General features: G+C 43.6%; 1 protein-coding gene across 1 annotated transcript in view; it reads left to right on the top strand.

Annotated features, from left to right (window-relative positions):
- LOC308081017 (uncharacterized protein) overlaps window positions 1-2529 on the top strand; it is a gene marked incomplete at both ends in the record, with an annotated part of 79611 nt that extends 77082 nt beyond the window's left edge. The window contains one exon of the mRNA XM_080457426.1: window positions 1405-2529. Coding sequence (XP_080313552.1) covers window positions 1405-2529 — 1125 coding nt within the window. The remainder of the gene's footprint in view (window positions 1-1404) is intronic.
- Window positions 2530-15177: the final 12648 nt, after the last annotated feature.

Raw genomic sequence — 15177 nt, 5'->3', positions numbered from 1 at the left:
TGTCTGGGCAGTCCCCTCAAGAGCAAGTTTGGCAGCGGCTACACCATTACATTACAGTCATTTAGCAGACGCTTTTATCCAAAGCGACTTACAATAAGACCCTGTAATATACCCTGTTTACAGGTGTGAAAGAGCGGGTGATTAATTTATTTTATTTTATTTTTAAGCTCCCAACCTTTTCATGAAAAAAGGGTAAGCAATAGAGAAAGAAACACAGGAAACAAGTGATAATATATAATGAGAACAGACTACAGCCCCTTATATTAAACTAGAGGTTAGGGTGGCTACGCGGCCCTCACACTTACGTCGCACTGCCGATCCGACCAATATGTCTGGGTCATAGTGTTGGGGGCTTTGTCAGAGTACACGTCTGTCTATGTCTCTTCTTGTGCCCATATATGGAGATGTCTGTTTCTTTTTTTTTTTTCTTCAATTTTAATTGAATTGTTTTTACATCGATAACTGAATACATTTTGCGTGAATATTTGCTTGTAGGCCATTTGAATGTTTTGTTTAATTTAGTTAATGTTGGACAGCATTATGTGCAATGACGGTTCGTGTCTCCAACAAACAAAATGCCATACCATGTCAACAACAAGATTCCTATTGAAATAGCTGCGGAATAGCACTCTCTGCACTGTATGGGCATAAAAGGGAGACAGAAACAGACATCTCTGTATGGCATACAGTATATGGAGATCTCTGTATCTGTCAGTCCATGTCCATTTTATGGCCATATATGGAGATCCATGATGTCATCAGTATATGCCCATATATGGGCATGCTGATATGCATATGCCCATATAAGGAGAGCTCTGTATCTGTCAGGCCATGTCCCCTTTATGCCCACATATGGAGATTCCTGATGTCATCAGTATATGCCCGTATACGGGCATGCCCCCTTTGCTGCCCATATATGAGGAATTTTAACCCATTCAATCTGGAAACGCATCTCATAGCTATGTACAAGCTCAGAGCAAAGATTTGAGTTACAAATGTTCCCTTTAAAAATATATATATTCAAAGATTTGCACACATTTTCACGATAAAAAAAGAATAGCAGATCTACAAGCTCATATCGCTAGTGGCTCCAGGGGTAATATACAGACTCACACACAGACAGTATACAGACATCTCATCCTCCACAGAGTTACGCTGTAAATACGAGTACTTGATCTCATACCATATATGGCATCATTATGTCTCTGTCCAATTAGAGCACGGCTGTGATGCACCGACCAGAGAGTTTGGGGTATAAATAAACGTGTCGACGCCACACAATCCTTGTACTGGAAACGGTTTTCAGTTGAAGAGAGAGATGCTCGTTGTCATGATCTGTAAGAAAGGCTTTGCATTGGTAACTATGTTTAAGTCTGTCCTTCTCTGTACACTGCTTATGGCCAGCTCGCTGCTTGTGGCCAGCAGTTGGTCAGCCCTGATCACAGAGGAAGAGGATGTCTTGCTGCTGAGGAAAAGTAACTTCGATGAGGTGTTGAAAGCTCACCCCTACATTCTGGTGGACTTCTATGCCCCATGGTGCGGCCACTGCAAAGAACTGGCCCCGGAGTATGCCAAGGCGGCCCGCATGCTGAAGGCAGAGGGTTCAAATGTCCGCCTCGGTAAGGTAGACGCCACAGAAGAGACAGAGCTGGCCCAGGAGTTTGAAGTCCAGAAATACCCGACCATCGTGTTCTTCAAGGGGGGAGAAAAGGAGTCGCACAAGGAGTACTCTGATGGCAGGCAGGCTTATGACATTGTCAAGTGGCTTAAGAATCGCGCAGGCCCAGCTGTTGCCACCCTGGCCGATGTCATGCAGGCAGAGTCTATGATCGCAAACGAGGTGGCAGTCATTGGCTTCTTCAAGGATTCTGAATCCAAGGACGCTAAAGCCTTCATTAAAGCAGCAGAAACCGTAGATGATATTCCATTTGGGATGACCTCTGATGATGCAGTGTACTCAAAGTTTGAGGTGTCCAAGGACTGCGTGCTCCTCTTCAAGAAGTTTGATGAAGGTCGTAACACCTTTGAAGGTGAGCTTACCGAAGCCAACCTCCTAGCCTTTATTAAGGCCAACCAGCTGCCTCTGGTCACTGAGTTCTCAGTCCAGACTGTCACTAAGACCTTCGGTGAAGAATTCAAGTCCCATATCTTTATGTTCATGTCCAAGGCTGCTACTGACTTTGGGGACAAAATGGACCAATTCAAAAAGGCAGCAGAAGGCTTCAAGGGCAAGATCATGTTCGTCTTCATGGACACTGACGTGAATGACAACAAGAACAACATGCAGACCTTTGGTGTGAAGGAGGGACAATGCCCTGCCATCCGTCTCATCACCCTGGAAGATGAGATGACAGAGTACAGACCAGAGAACGAGGCCATCACCGCTGACAACATCATCGAATTCTGCACACTCTTCACCGAGGGAAAACTCAAGCCCCACCTCACGAGCGATTACATCCCCGAAGACTGTGACAAAAACCCTCCTGAAGTGTTCAACACGACCCGACGCGATGAACGGAGCTCTACCCAGTTTATCAACATGATCAATACGTGTTGTCCAGCGTGCCATAATGCCTACTGGTATGACCAGTATGGTTGTTATTGTGGGATAAATGTCTTCAAGAAAGGGAAGCCAATATGCCCTCTCGATGCCTGCTGCCAGGCCCATGATCAGTGTTGGGAGGAATATTACAGTCGATGTAATGTTCTTCCTGGTGTCAGAGTCTACAAATGGTACTGTGAGGAAAATAAGATAATCTGCGATGGTGGATGGTTCTGCGGCACCACTCCGAACAATGACTGTGAGCAGTTCCTATGTGAGTGTGATAGGAAAGCTACAGAGTGCTTTGGCAAGAACGAATGGCATCAGGAGCATCGCTATATGAACCAGAAGTATTGTGAACCCTGAGACCGGAGACCTCACTCTCTCACGCTAGAGAGCAACGTGGGGGCGGAACTCTCCTACATATTGCCTAAGGAGAGCACCGACAGGTTTGAGTTGCTGTTTGCTGAGCTGGAGGTGAACAGGGAGAAGTTGGGCATCGCCAGCTATGAAGCTTCTGTAACCACCATGGAGGAAGTATTCCTCAGAATGGGGAAACTGGTGGATTCCAGTTTGGACATCCAGGCCCATGACCCACCTTTTTCCCACACATTTTGCTAGCCTAGGATGGCTCAGGGTAGAAGACAGGGTTAACCCTTGCATTGTGTTAGAAAACTACATCCACTTGTGGTGTTAGCGGGTACAATTTGACCCGTGATTTAAATCAGCCCAAAATACAGAAAAAATACAATTATTTTCATTTTTTTCCCTCCCACCTCATAGCTGACTTGTAATGCATTCATATCCATGTAAACACATTTTAAAATATTATTTTGGGTTAGGGCTAGGGTTTCATCTTTCAATATATCTCGTTTTCTATTATAAAAATGTAAAAATTCACTCATAAAATTTCCTATAATGAAGGCAATGGATAATGATGTTATCTAGCTATAATAGAATAATTAAGAATAATGATTTAGAACACACTTCCAAAAAAATGATAATAATAATTTAAAAAAATATATATATTATTAAAAATAGTGACACTAGTGGTGTTAGGGTCATTTTTGACCCGTATACCAAGAAGGTAAAAAATCATTTATTTTTCATAAACTCAAACTTTATTCTACTCCTGATAGCAATTGCTAATTGAGGACATGTCTCTCTCACTCTCAAACATGTAAACATTGAATATTGACAATTTTATTATAGAGACCATCAGAATTAATTAGAATGATGATAAATAATTTTGTTGCGTTAAAATGGCTATTTCTGAGGATATCATGAAGCCTTGTTCCAATAGAGAAATGTAAAGGGTACTTTTTACCTATTTAAACTTGGAAACGGGTCAAAAATGACCCTAACACAATGGAAGGGTTAAACAACTAAAAATGGGATTGGTCTTCAAAATAGTCAATGCAAATTTGCCCTCAATACCCGCCGCATATTTGACTAAATACCTCCAAAAAGTTAGCGACACCCACAGCCACAATACTAGAGGGAGCGTAAACAGCGATCTGGTACCACCCACCCATAAAACAAATACTACAGCACTGCCACCCAGGTGTGGAATAGCCTGACCTCATCCCTCAAAAATATAGATCGCTGGCTTCCTTTAAAACAGCCCTGAAAATTCACCTTTCAGGAGGCCAAAGGGGGAGGTAGTACCACTTCTCCCTTAGACAGACGAGCCCCCCATCCCCCCTCCTTTGACGCGTGCCTGTGAGTCTGTCTGGCAAGGCCGTGGTCATCACGACACACAACATGGAGGAATGTGAATCCCTGTGCACCAGGCTGGCTGTTATGGTCAACGGTCAGCAGAGGTGTCTGGGCAGTCCCCTCAAGAGCAAGTTTGGCAGCGGCTACACCATTACATTACAGTCATTTAGCAGACGCTTTTATCCAAAGCGACTTACAATAAGACCCTGTAATATACCCTGTTTACAGGTGTGAAAGAGCGGGTGATTAATTTATTTTATTTTATTTTTAAGCTCCCAACCTTTTCATGAAAAAAGGGTAAGCAATAGAGAAAGAAACACAGGAAACAAGTGATAATATATAATGAGAACAGACTACAGCCCCTTATATTAAACTAGAGGTTAGGGTGGCTACGCGGCCCTCACACTTACGTCGCACTGCCGATCCGACCAATATGTCTGGGTCATAGTGTTGGGGGCTTTGTCAGAGTACACGTCTGTCTATGTCTCTTCTTGTGCCCATATATGGAGATGTCTGTTTCTTTTTTTTTTTTCTTCAATTTTAATTGAATTGTTTTTACATCGATAACTGAATACATTTTGCGTGAATATTTGCTTGTAGGCCATTTGAATGTTTTGTTTAATTTAGTTAATGTTGGACAGCATTATGTGCAATGACGGTTCGTGTCTCCAACAAACAAAATGCCATACCATGTCAACAACAAGATTCCTATTGAAATAGCTGCGGAATAGCACTCTCTGCACTGTATGGGCATAAAAGGGAGACAGAAACAGACATCTCTGTATGGCATACAGTATATGGAGATCTCTGTATCTGTCAGTCCATGTCCATTTTATGGCCATATATGGAGATCCATGATGTCATCAGTATATGCCCATATATGGGCATGCTGATATGCATATGCCCATATAAGGAGAGCTCTGTATCTGTCAGGCCATGTCCCCTTTATGCCCACATATGGAGATTCCTGATGTCATCAGTATATGCCCGTATACGGGCATGCCCCCTTTGCTGCCCATATATGAGGAATTTTAACCCATTCAATCTGGAAACGCATCTCATAGCTATGTACAAGCTCAGAGCAAAGATTTGAGTTACAAATGTTCCCTTTAAAAATATATATATTCAAAGATTTGCACACATTTTCACGATAAAAAAAGAATAGCAGATCTACAAGCTCATATCGCTAGTGGCTCCAGGGGTAATATACAGACTCACACACAGACAGTATACAGACATCTCATCCTCCACAGAGTTACGCTGTAAATACGAGTACTTGATCTCATACCATATATGGCATCATTATGTCTCTGTCCAATTAGAGCACGGCTGTGATGCACCGACCAGAGAGTTTGGGGTATAAATAAACGTGTCGACGCCACACAATCCTTGTACTGGAAACGGTTTTCAGTTGAAGAGAGAGATGCTCGTTGTCATGATCTGTAAGAAAGGCTTTGCATTGGTAACTATGTTTAAGTCTGTCCTTCTCTGTACACTGCTTATGGCCAGCTCGCTGCTTGTGGCCAGCAGTTGGTCAGCCCTGATCACAGAGGAAGAGGATGTCTTGCTGCTGAGGAAAAGTAACTTCGATGAGGTGTTGAAAGCTCACCCCTACATTCTGGTGGACTTCTATGCCCCATGGTGCGGCCACTGCAAAGAACTGGCCCCGGAGTATGCCAAGGCGGCCCGCATGCTGAAGGCAGAGGGTTCAAATGTCCGCCTCGGTAAGGTAGACGCCACAGAAGAGACAGAGCTGGCCCAGGAGTTTGAAGTCCAGAAATACCCGACCATCGTGTTCTTCAAGGGGGGAGAAAAGGAGTCGCACAAGGAGTACTCTGATGGCAGGCAGGCTTATGACATTGTCAAGTGGCTTAAGAATCGCGCAGGCCCAGCTGTTGCCACCCTGGCCGATGTCATGCAGGCAGAGTCTATGATCGCAAACGAGGTGGCAGTCATTGGCTTCTTCAAGGATTCTGAATCCAAGGACGCTAAAGCCTTCATTAAAGCAGCAGAAACCGTAGATGATATTCCATTTGGGATGACCTCTGATGATGCAGTGTACTCAAAGTTTGAGGTGTCCAAGGACTGCGTGCTCCTCTTCAAGAAGTTTGATGAAGGTCGTAACACCTTTGAAGGTGAGCTTACCGAAGCCAACCTCCTAGCCTTTATTAAGGCCAACCAGCTGCCTCTGGTCACTGAGTTCTCAGTCCAGACTGTCACTAAGACCTTCGGTGAAGAATTCAAGTCCCATATCTTTATGTTCATGTCCAAGGCTGCTACTGACTTTGGGGACAAAATGGACCAATTCAAAAAGGCAGCAGAAGGCTTCAAGGGCAAGATCATGTTCGTCTTCATGGACACTGACGTGAATGACAACAAGAACAACATGCAGACCTTTGGTGTGAAGGAGGGACAATGCCCTGCCATCCGTCTCATCACCCTGGAAGATGAGATGACAGAGTACAGACCAGAGAACGAGGCCATCACCGCTGACAACATCATCGAATTCTGCACACTCTTCACCGAGGGAAAACTCAAGCCCCACCTCACGAGCGATTACATCCCCGAAGACTGTGACAAAAACCCTCCTGAAGTGTTCAACACGACCCGACGCGATGAACGGAGCTCTACCCAGTTTATCAACATGATCAATACGTGTTGTCCAGCGTGCCATAATGCCTACTGGTATGACCAGTATGGTTGTTATTGTGGGATAAATGTCTTCAAGAAAGGGAAGCCAATATGCCCTCTCGATGCCTGCTGCCAGGCCCATGATCAGTGTTGGGAGGAATATTACAGTCGATGTAATGTTCTTCCTGGTGTCAGAGTCTACAAATGGTACTGTGAGGAAAATAAGATAATCTGCGATGGTGGATGGTTCTGCGGCACCACTCCGAACAATGACTGTGAGCAGTTCCTATGTGAGTGTGATAGGAAAGCTACAGAGTGCTTTGGCAAGAACGAATGGCATCAGGAGCATCGCTATATGAACCAGAAGTATTGTGAACCCTGAGACCGGAGACCTCACTCTCTCACGCTAGAGAGCAACGTGGGGGCGGAACTCTCCTACATATTGCCTAAGGAGAGCACCGACAGGTTTGAGTTGCTGTTTGCTGAGCTGGAGGTGAACAGGGAGAAGTTGGGCATCGCCAGCTATGAAGCTTCTGTAACCACCATGGAGGAAGTATTCCTCAGAATGGGGAAACTGGTGGATTCCAGTTTGGACATCCAGGCCCATGACCCACCTTTTTCCCACACATTTTGCTAGCCTAGGATGGCTCAGGGTAGAAGACAGGGTTAACCCTTGCATTGTGTTAGAAAACTACATCCACTTGTGGTGTTAGCGGGTACAATTTGACCCGTGATTTAAATCAGCCCAAAATACAGAAAAAATACAATTATTTTCATTTTTTTCCCTCCCACCTCATAGCTGACTTGTAATGCATTCATATCCATGTAAACACATTTTAAAATATTATTTTGGGTTAGGGCTAGGGTTTCATCTTTCAATATATCTCGTTTTCTATTATAAAAATGTAAAAATTCACTCATAAAATTTCCTATAATGAAGGCAATGGATAATGATGTTATCTAGCTATAATAGAATAATTAAGAATAATGATTTAGAACACACTTCCAAAAAAATGATAATAATAATTTAAAAAAATATATATATTATTAAAAATAGTGACACTAGTGGTGTTAGGGTCATTTTTGACCCGTATACCAAGAAGGTAAAAAATCATTTATTTTTCATAAACTCAAACTTTATTCTACTCCTGATAGCAATTGCTAATTGAGGACATGTCTCTCTCACTCTCAAACATGTAAACATTGAATATTGACAATTTTATTATAGAGACCATCAGAATTAATTAGAATGATGATAAATAATTTTGTTGCGTTAAAATGGCTATTTCTGAGGATATCATGAAGCCTTGTTCCAATAGAGAAATGTAAAGGGTACTTTTTACCTATTTAAACTTGGAAACGGGTCAAAAATGACCCTAACACAATGGAAGGGTTAAACAACTAAAAATGGGATTGGTCTTCAAAATAGTCAATGCAAATTTGCCCTCAATACCCGCCGCATATTTGACTAAATACCTCCAAAAAGTTAGCGACACCCACAGCCACAATACTAGAGGGAGCGTAAACAGCGATCTGGTACCACCCACCCATAAAACAAATACTACAGCACTGCCACCCAGGTGTGGAATAGCCTGACCTCATCCCTCAAAAATATAGATCGCTGGCTTCCTTTAAAACAGCCCTGAAAATTCACCTTTCAGGAGGCCAAAGGGGGAGGTAGTACCACTTCTCCCTTAGACAGACGAGCCCCCCATCCCCCCTCCTTTGACGCGTGCCTGTGAGTCTGTCTGGCAAGGCCGTGGTCATCACGACACACAACATGGAGGAATGTGAATCCCTGTGCACCAGGCTGGCTGTTATGGTCAACGGTCAGCAGAGGTGTCTGGGCAGTCCCCTCAAGAGCAAGTTTGGCAGCGGCTACACCATTACATTACAGTCATTTAGCAGACGCTTTTATCCAAAGCGACTTACAATAAGACCCTGTAATATACCCTGTTTACAGGTGTGAAAGAGCGGGTGATTAATTTATTTTATTTTATTTTTAAGCTCCCAACCTTTTCATGAAAAAAGGGTAAGCAATAGAGAAAGAAACACAGGAAACAAGTGATAATATATAATGAGAACAGACTACAGCCCCTTATATTAAACTAGAGGTTAGGGTGGCTACGCGGCCCTCACACTTACGTCGCACTGCCGATCCGACCAATATGTCTGGGTCATAGTGTTGGGGGCTTTGTCAGAGTACACGTCTGTCTATGTCTCTTCTTGTGCCCATATATGGAGATGTCTGTTTCTTTTTTTTTTTTCTTCAATTTTAATTGAATTGTTTTTACATCGATAACTGAATACATTTTGCGTGAATATTTGCTTGTAGGCCATTTGAATGTTTTGTTTAATTTAGTTAATGTTGGACAGCATTATGTGCAATGACGGTTCGTGTCTCCAACAAACAAAATGCCATACCATGTCAACAACAAGATTCCTATTGAAATAGCTGCGGAATAGCACTCTCTGCACTGTATGGGCATAAAAGGGAGACAGAAACAGACATCTCTGTATGGCATACAGTATATGGAGATCTCTGTATCTGTCAGTCCATGTCCATTTTATGGCCATATATGGAGATCCATGATGTCATCAGTATATGCCCATATATGGGCATGCTGATATGCATATGCCCATATAAGGAGAGCTCTGTATCTGTCAGGCCATGTCCCCTTTATGCCCACATATGGAGATTCCTGATGTCATCAGTATATGCCCGTATATGGGCATGCCCCCTTTGCTGCCCATATATGAGGAATTTTAACCCATTCAATCTGGAAACGCATCTCATAGCTATGTACAAGCTCAGAGCAAAGATTTGAGTTACAAATGTTCCCTTTAAAAATATATATATTCAAAGATTTGCACACATTTTCACGATAAAAAAAGAATAGCAGATCTACAAGCTCATATCGCTAGTGGCTCCAGGGGTAATATACAGACTCACACACAGACAGTATACAGACATCTCATCCTCCACAGAGTTACGCTGTAAATACGAGTACTTGATCTCATACCATATATGGCATCATTATGTCTCTGTCCAATTAGAGCACGGCTGTGATGCACCGACCAGAGAGTTTGGGGTATAAATAAACGTGTCGACGCCACACAATCCTTGTACTGGAAACGGTTTTCAGTTGAAGAGAGAGATGCTCGTTGTCATGATCTGTAAGAAAGGCTTTGCATTGGTAACTATGTTTAAGTCTGTCCTTCTCTGTACACTGCTTATGGCCAGCTCGCTGCTTGTGGCCAGCAGTTGGTCAGCCCTGATCACAGAGGAAGAGGATGTCTTGCTGCTGAGGAAAAGTAACTTCGATGAGGTGTTGAAAGCTCACCCCTACATTCTGGTGGACTTCTATGCCCCATGGTGCGGCCACTGCAAAGAACTGGCCCCGGAGTATGCCAAGGCGGCCCGCATGCTGAAGGCAGAGGGTTCAAATGTCCGCCTCGGTAAGGTAGACGCCACAGAAGAGACAGAGCTGGCCCAGGAGTTTGAAGTCCAGAAATACCCGACCATCGTGTTCTTCAAGGGGGGAGAAAAGGAGTCGCACAAGGAGTACTCTGATGGCAGGCAGGCTTATGACATTGTCAAGTGGCTTAAGAATCGCGCAGGCCCAGCTGTTGCCACCCTGGCCGATGTCATGCAGGCAGAGTCTATGATCGCAAACGAGGTGGCAGTCATTGGCTTCTTCAAGGATTCTGAATCCAAGGACGCTAAAGCCTTCATTAAAGCAGCAGAAACCGTAGATGATATTCCATTTGGGATGACCTCTGATGATGCAGTGTACTCAAAGTTTGAGGTGTCCAAGGACTGCGTGCTCCTCTTCAAGAAGTTTGATGAAGGTCGTAACACCTTTGAAGGTGAGCTTACCGAAGCCAACCTCCTAGCCTTTATTAAGGCCAACCAGCTGCCTCTGGTCACTGAGTTCTCAGTCCAGACTGTCACTAAGACCTTCGGTGAAGAATTCAAGTCCCATATCTTTATGTTCATGTCCAAGGCTGCTACTGACTTTGGGGACAAAATGGACCAATTCAAAAAGGCAGCAGAAGGCTTCAAGGGCAAGATCATGTTCGTCTTCATGGACACTGACGTGAATGACAACAAGAACAACATGCAGACCTTTGGTGTGAAGGAGGGACAATGCCCTGCCATCCGTCTCATCACCCTGGAAGATGAGATGACAGAGTACAGACCAGAGAACGAGGCCATCACCGCTGACAACATCATCGAATTCTGCACACTCTTCACCGAGGGAAAACTCAAGCCCCACCTCACGAGCGATTACATCCCCGAAGACTGTGACAAAAACCCTCCTGAAGTGTTCAACACGACCCGACGCGATGAACGGAGCTCTACCCAGTTTATCAACATGATCAATACGTGTTGTCCAGCGTGCCATAATGCCTACTGGTATGACCAGTATGGTTGTTATTGTGGGATAAATGTCTTCAAGAAAGGGAAGCCAATATGCCCTCTCGATGCCTGCTGCCAGGCCCATGATCAGTGTTGGGAGGAATATTACAGTCGATGTAATGTTCTTCCTGGTGTCAGAGTCTACAAATGGTACTGTGAGGAAAATAAGATAATCTGCGATGGTGGATGGTTCTGCGGCACCACTCCGAACAATGACTGTGAGCAGTTCCTATGTGAGTGTGATAGGAAAGCTACAGAGTGCTTTGGCAAGAACGAATGGCATCAGGAGCATCGCTATATGAACCAGAAGTATTGTGAACCCTGAGACCGGAGACCTCACTCTCTCACGCTAGAGAGCAACGTGGGGGCGGAACTCTCCTACATATTGCCTAAGGAGAGCACCGACAGGTTTGAGTTGCTGTTTGCTGAGCTGGAGGTGAACAGGGAGAAGTTGGGCATCGCCAGCTATGAAGCTTCTGTAACCACCATGGAGGAAGTATTCCTCAGAATGGGGAAACTGGTGGATTCCAGTTTGGACATCCAGGCCCATGACCCACCTTTTTCCCACACATTTTGCTAGCCTAGGATGGCTCAGGGTAGAAGACAGGGTTAACCCTTGCATTGTGTTAGAAAACTACATCCACTTGTGGTGTTAGCGGGTACAATTTGACCCGTGATTTAAATCAGCCCAAAATACAGAAAAAATACAATTATTTTCATTTTTTTCCCTCCCACCTCATAGCTGACTTGTAATGCATTCATATCCATGTAAACACATTTTAAAATATTATTTTGGGTTAGGGCTAGGGTTTCATCTTTCAATATATCTCGTTTTCTATTATAAAAATTTAAAAATTCACTCATAAAATTTCCTATAATGAAGGCAATGGATAATGATGTTATCTAGCTATAATAGAATAATTAAGAATAATGATTTAGAACACACTTCCAAAAAAATGATAATAATAATTTAAAAAAATATATATATTATTAAAAATAGTGACACTAGTGGTGTTAGGGTCATTTTTGACCCGTATACCAAGAAGGTAAAAAATCATTTATTTTTCATAAACTCAAACTTTATTCTACTCCTGATAGCAATTGCTAATTGAGGACATGTCTCTCTCACTCTCAAACATGTAAACATTGAATATTGACAATTTTATTATAGAGACCATCAGAATTAATTAGAATGATGATAAATAATTTTGTTGCGTTAAAATGGCTATTTCTGAGGATATCATGAAGCCTTGTTCCAATAGAGAAATGTAAAGGGTACTTTTTACCTATTTAAACTTGGAAACGGGTCAAAAATGACCCTAACACAATGGAAGGGTTAAACAACTAAAAATGGGATTGGTCTTCAAAATAGTCAATGCAAATTTGCCCTCAATACCCGCCGCATATTTGACTAAATACCTCCAAAAAGTTAGCGACACCCACAGCCACAATACTAGAGGGAGCGTAAACAGCGATCTGGTACCACCCACCCATAAAACAAATACTACAGCACTGCCACCCAGGTGTGGAATAGCCTGACCTCATCCCTCAAAAATATAGATCGCTGGCTTCCTTTAAAACAGCCCTGAAAATTCACCTTTCAGGAGGCCAAAGGGGGAGGTAGTACCACTTCTCCCTTAGACAGACGAGCCCCCCATCCCCCCTCCTTTGACGCGTGCCTGTGAGTCTGTCTGGCAAGGCCGTGGTCATCACGACACACAACATGGAGGAATGTGAATCCCTGTGCACCAGGCTGGCTGTTATGGTCAACGGTCAGCAGAGGTGTCTGGGCAGTCCCCTCAAGAGCAAGTTTGGCAGCGGCTACACCATTACATTACAGTCATTTAGCAGACGCTTTTATCCAAAGCGACTTACAATAAGACCCTGTAATATACCCTGTTTACAGGTGTGAAAGAGCGGGTGATTAATTTATTTTATTTTATTTTTAAGCTCCCAACCTTTTCATGAAAAAAGGGTAAGCAATAGAGAAAGAAACACAGGAAACAAGTGATAATATATAATGAGAACAGACTACAGCCCCTTATATTAAACTAGAGGTTAGGGTGGCTACGCGGCCCTCACACTTACGTCGCACTGCCGATCCGACCAATATGTCTGGGTCATAGTGTTGGGGGCTTTGTCAGAGTACACGTCTGTCTATGTCTCTTCTTGTGCCCATATATGGAGATGTCTGTTTCTTTTTTTTTTTTCTTCAATTTTAATTGAATTGTTTTTACATCGATAACTGAATACATTTTGCGTGAATATTTGCTTGTAGGCCATTTGAATGTTTTGTTTAATTTAGTTAATGTTGGACAGCATTATGTGCAATGACGGTTCGTGTCTCCAACAAACAAAATGCCATACCATGTCAACAACAAGATTCCTATTGAAATAGCTGCGGAATAGCACTCTCTGCACTGTATGGGCATAAAAGGGAGACAGAAACAGACATCTCTGTATGGCATACAGTATATGGAGATCTCTGTATCTGTCAGTCCATGTCCATTTTATGGCCATATATGGAGATCCATGATGTCATCAGTATATGCCCATATATGGGCATGCTGATATGCATATGCCCATATAAGGAGAGCTCTGTATCTGTCAGGCCATGTCCCCTTTATGCCCACATATGGAGATTCCTGATGTCATCAGTATATGCCCGTATATGGGCATGCCCCCTTTGCTGCCCATATATGAGGAATTTTAACCCATTCAATCTGGAAACGCATCTCATAGCTATGTACAAGCTCAGAGCAAAGATTTGAGTTACAAATGTTCCCTTTAAAAATATATATATTCAAAGATTTGCACACATTTTCACGATAAAAAAAGAATAGCAGATCTACAAGCTCATATCGCTAGTGGCTCCAGGGGTAATATACAGACTCACACACAGACAGTATACAGACATCTCATCCTCCACAGAGTTACGCTGTAAATACGAGTACTTGATCTCATACCATATATGGCATCATTATGTCTCTGTCCAATTAGAGCACGGCTGTGATGCACCGACCAGAGAGTTTGGGGTATAAATAAACGTGTCGACGCCACACAATCCTTGTACTGGAAACGGTTTTCAGTTGAAGAGAGAGATGCTCGTTGTCATGATCTGTAAGAAAGGCTTTGCATTGGTAACTATGTTTAAGTCTGTCCTTCTCTGTACACTGCTTATGGCCAGCTCGCTGCTTGTGGCCAGCAGTTGGTCAGCCCTGATCACAGAGGAAGAGGATGTCTTGCTGCTGAGGAAAAGTAACTTCGATGAGGTGTTGAAAGCTCACCCCTACATTCTGGTGGACTTCTATGCCCCATGGTGCGGCCACTGCAAAGAACTGGCCCCGGAGTATGCCAAGGCGGCCCGCATGCTGAAGGCAGAGGGTTCAAATGTCCGCCTCGGTAAGGTAGACGCCACAGAAGAGACAGAGCTGGCCCAGGAGTTTGAAGTCCAGAAATACCCGACCATCGTGTTCTTCAAGGGGGGAGAAAAGGAGTCGCACAAGGAGTACTCTGATGGCAGGCAGGCTTATGACATTGTCAAGTGGCTTAAGAATCGCGCAGGCCCAGCTGTTGCCACCCTGGCCGATGTCATGCAGGCAGAGTCTATGATCGCAAACGAGGTGGCAGTCATTGGCTTCTTCAAGGATTCTGAATCCAAGGACGCTAAAGCCTTCATTAAAGCAGCAGAAACCGTAGATGATATTCCATTTGGGATGACCTCTGATGATGCAGTGTACTCAAAGTTTGAGGTGTCCAAGGACTGCGTGCTCCTCTTCAAGAAGTTTGATGAAGGTCGTAACACCTTTGAAGGTGAGCTTACCGAAGCCAACCTCCTAGCCTTTATTAAGGCCAACCAGCT

Source organism: Gymnoscopelus braueri, assembly GCF_963280865.1.
Source record: "Gymnoscopelus braueri genome assembly, contig: SCAFFOLD_246, whole genome shotgun sequence".
NCBI classification, from domain to species: domain Eukaryota; kingdom Metazoa; phylum Chordata; class Actinopteri; order Myctophiformes; family Myctophidae; genus Gymnoscopelus; species Gymnoscopelus braueri.
Note: the sequence above shows the minus strand (reverse complement) of the source record. Positions and strands in the feature narration are given on the sequence as shown.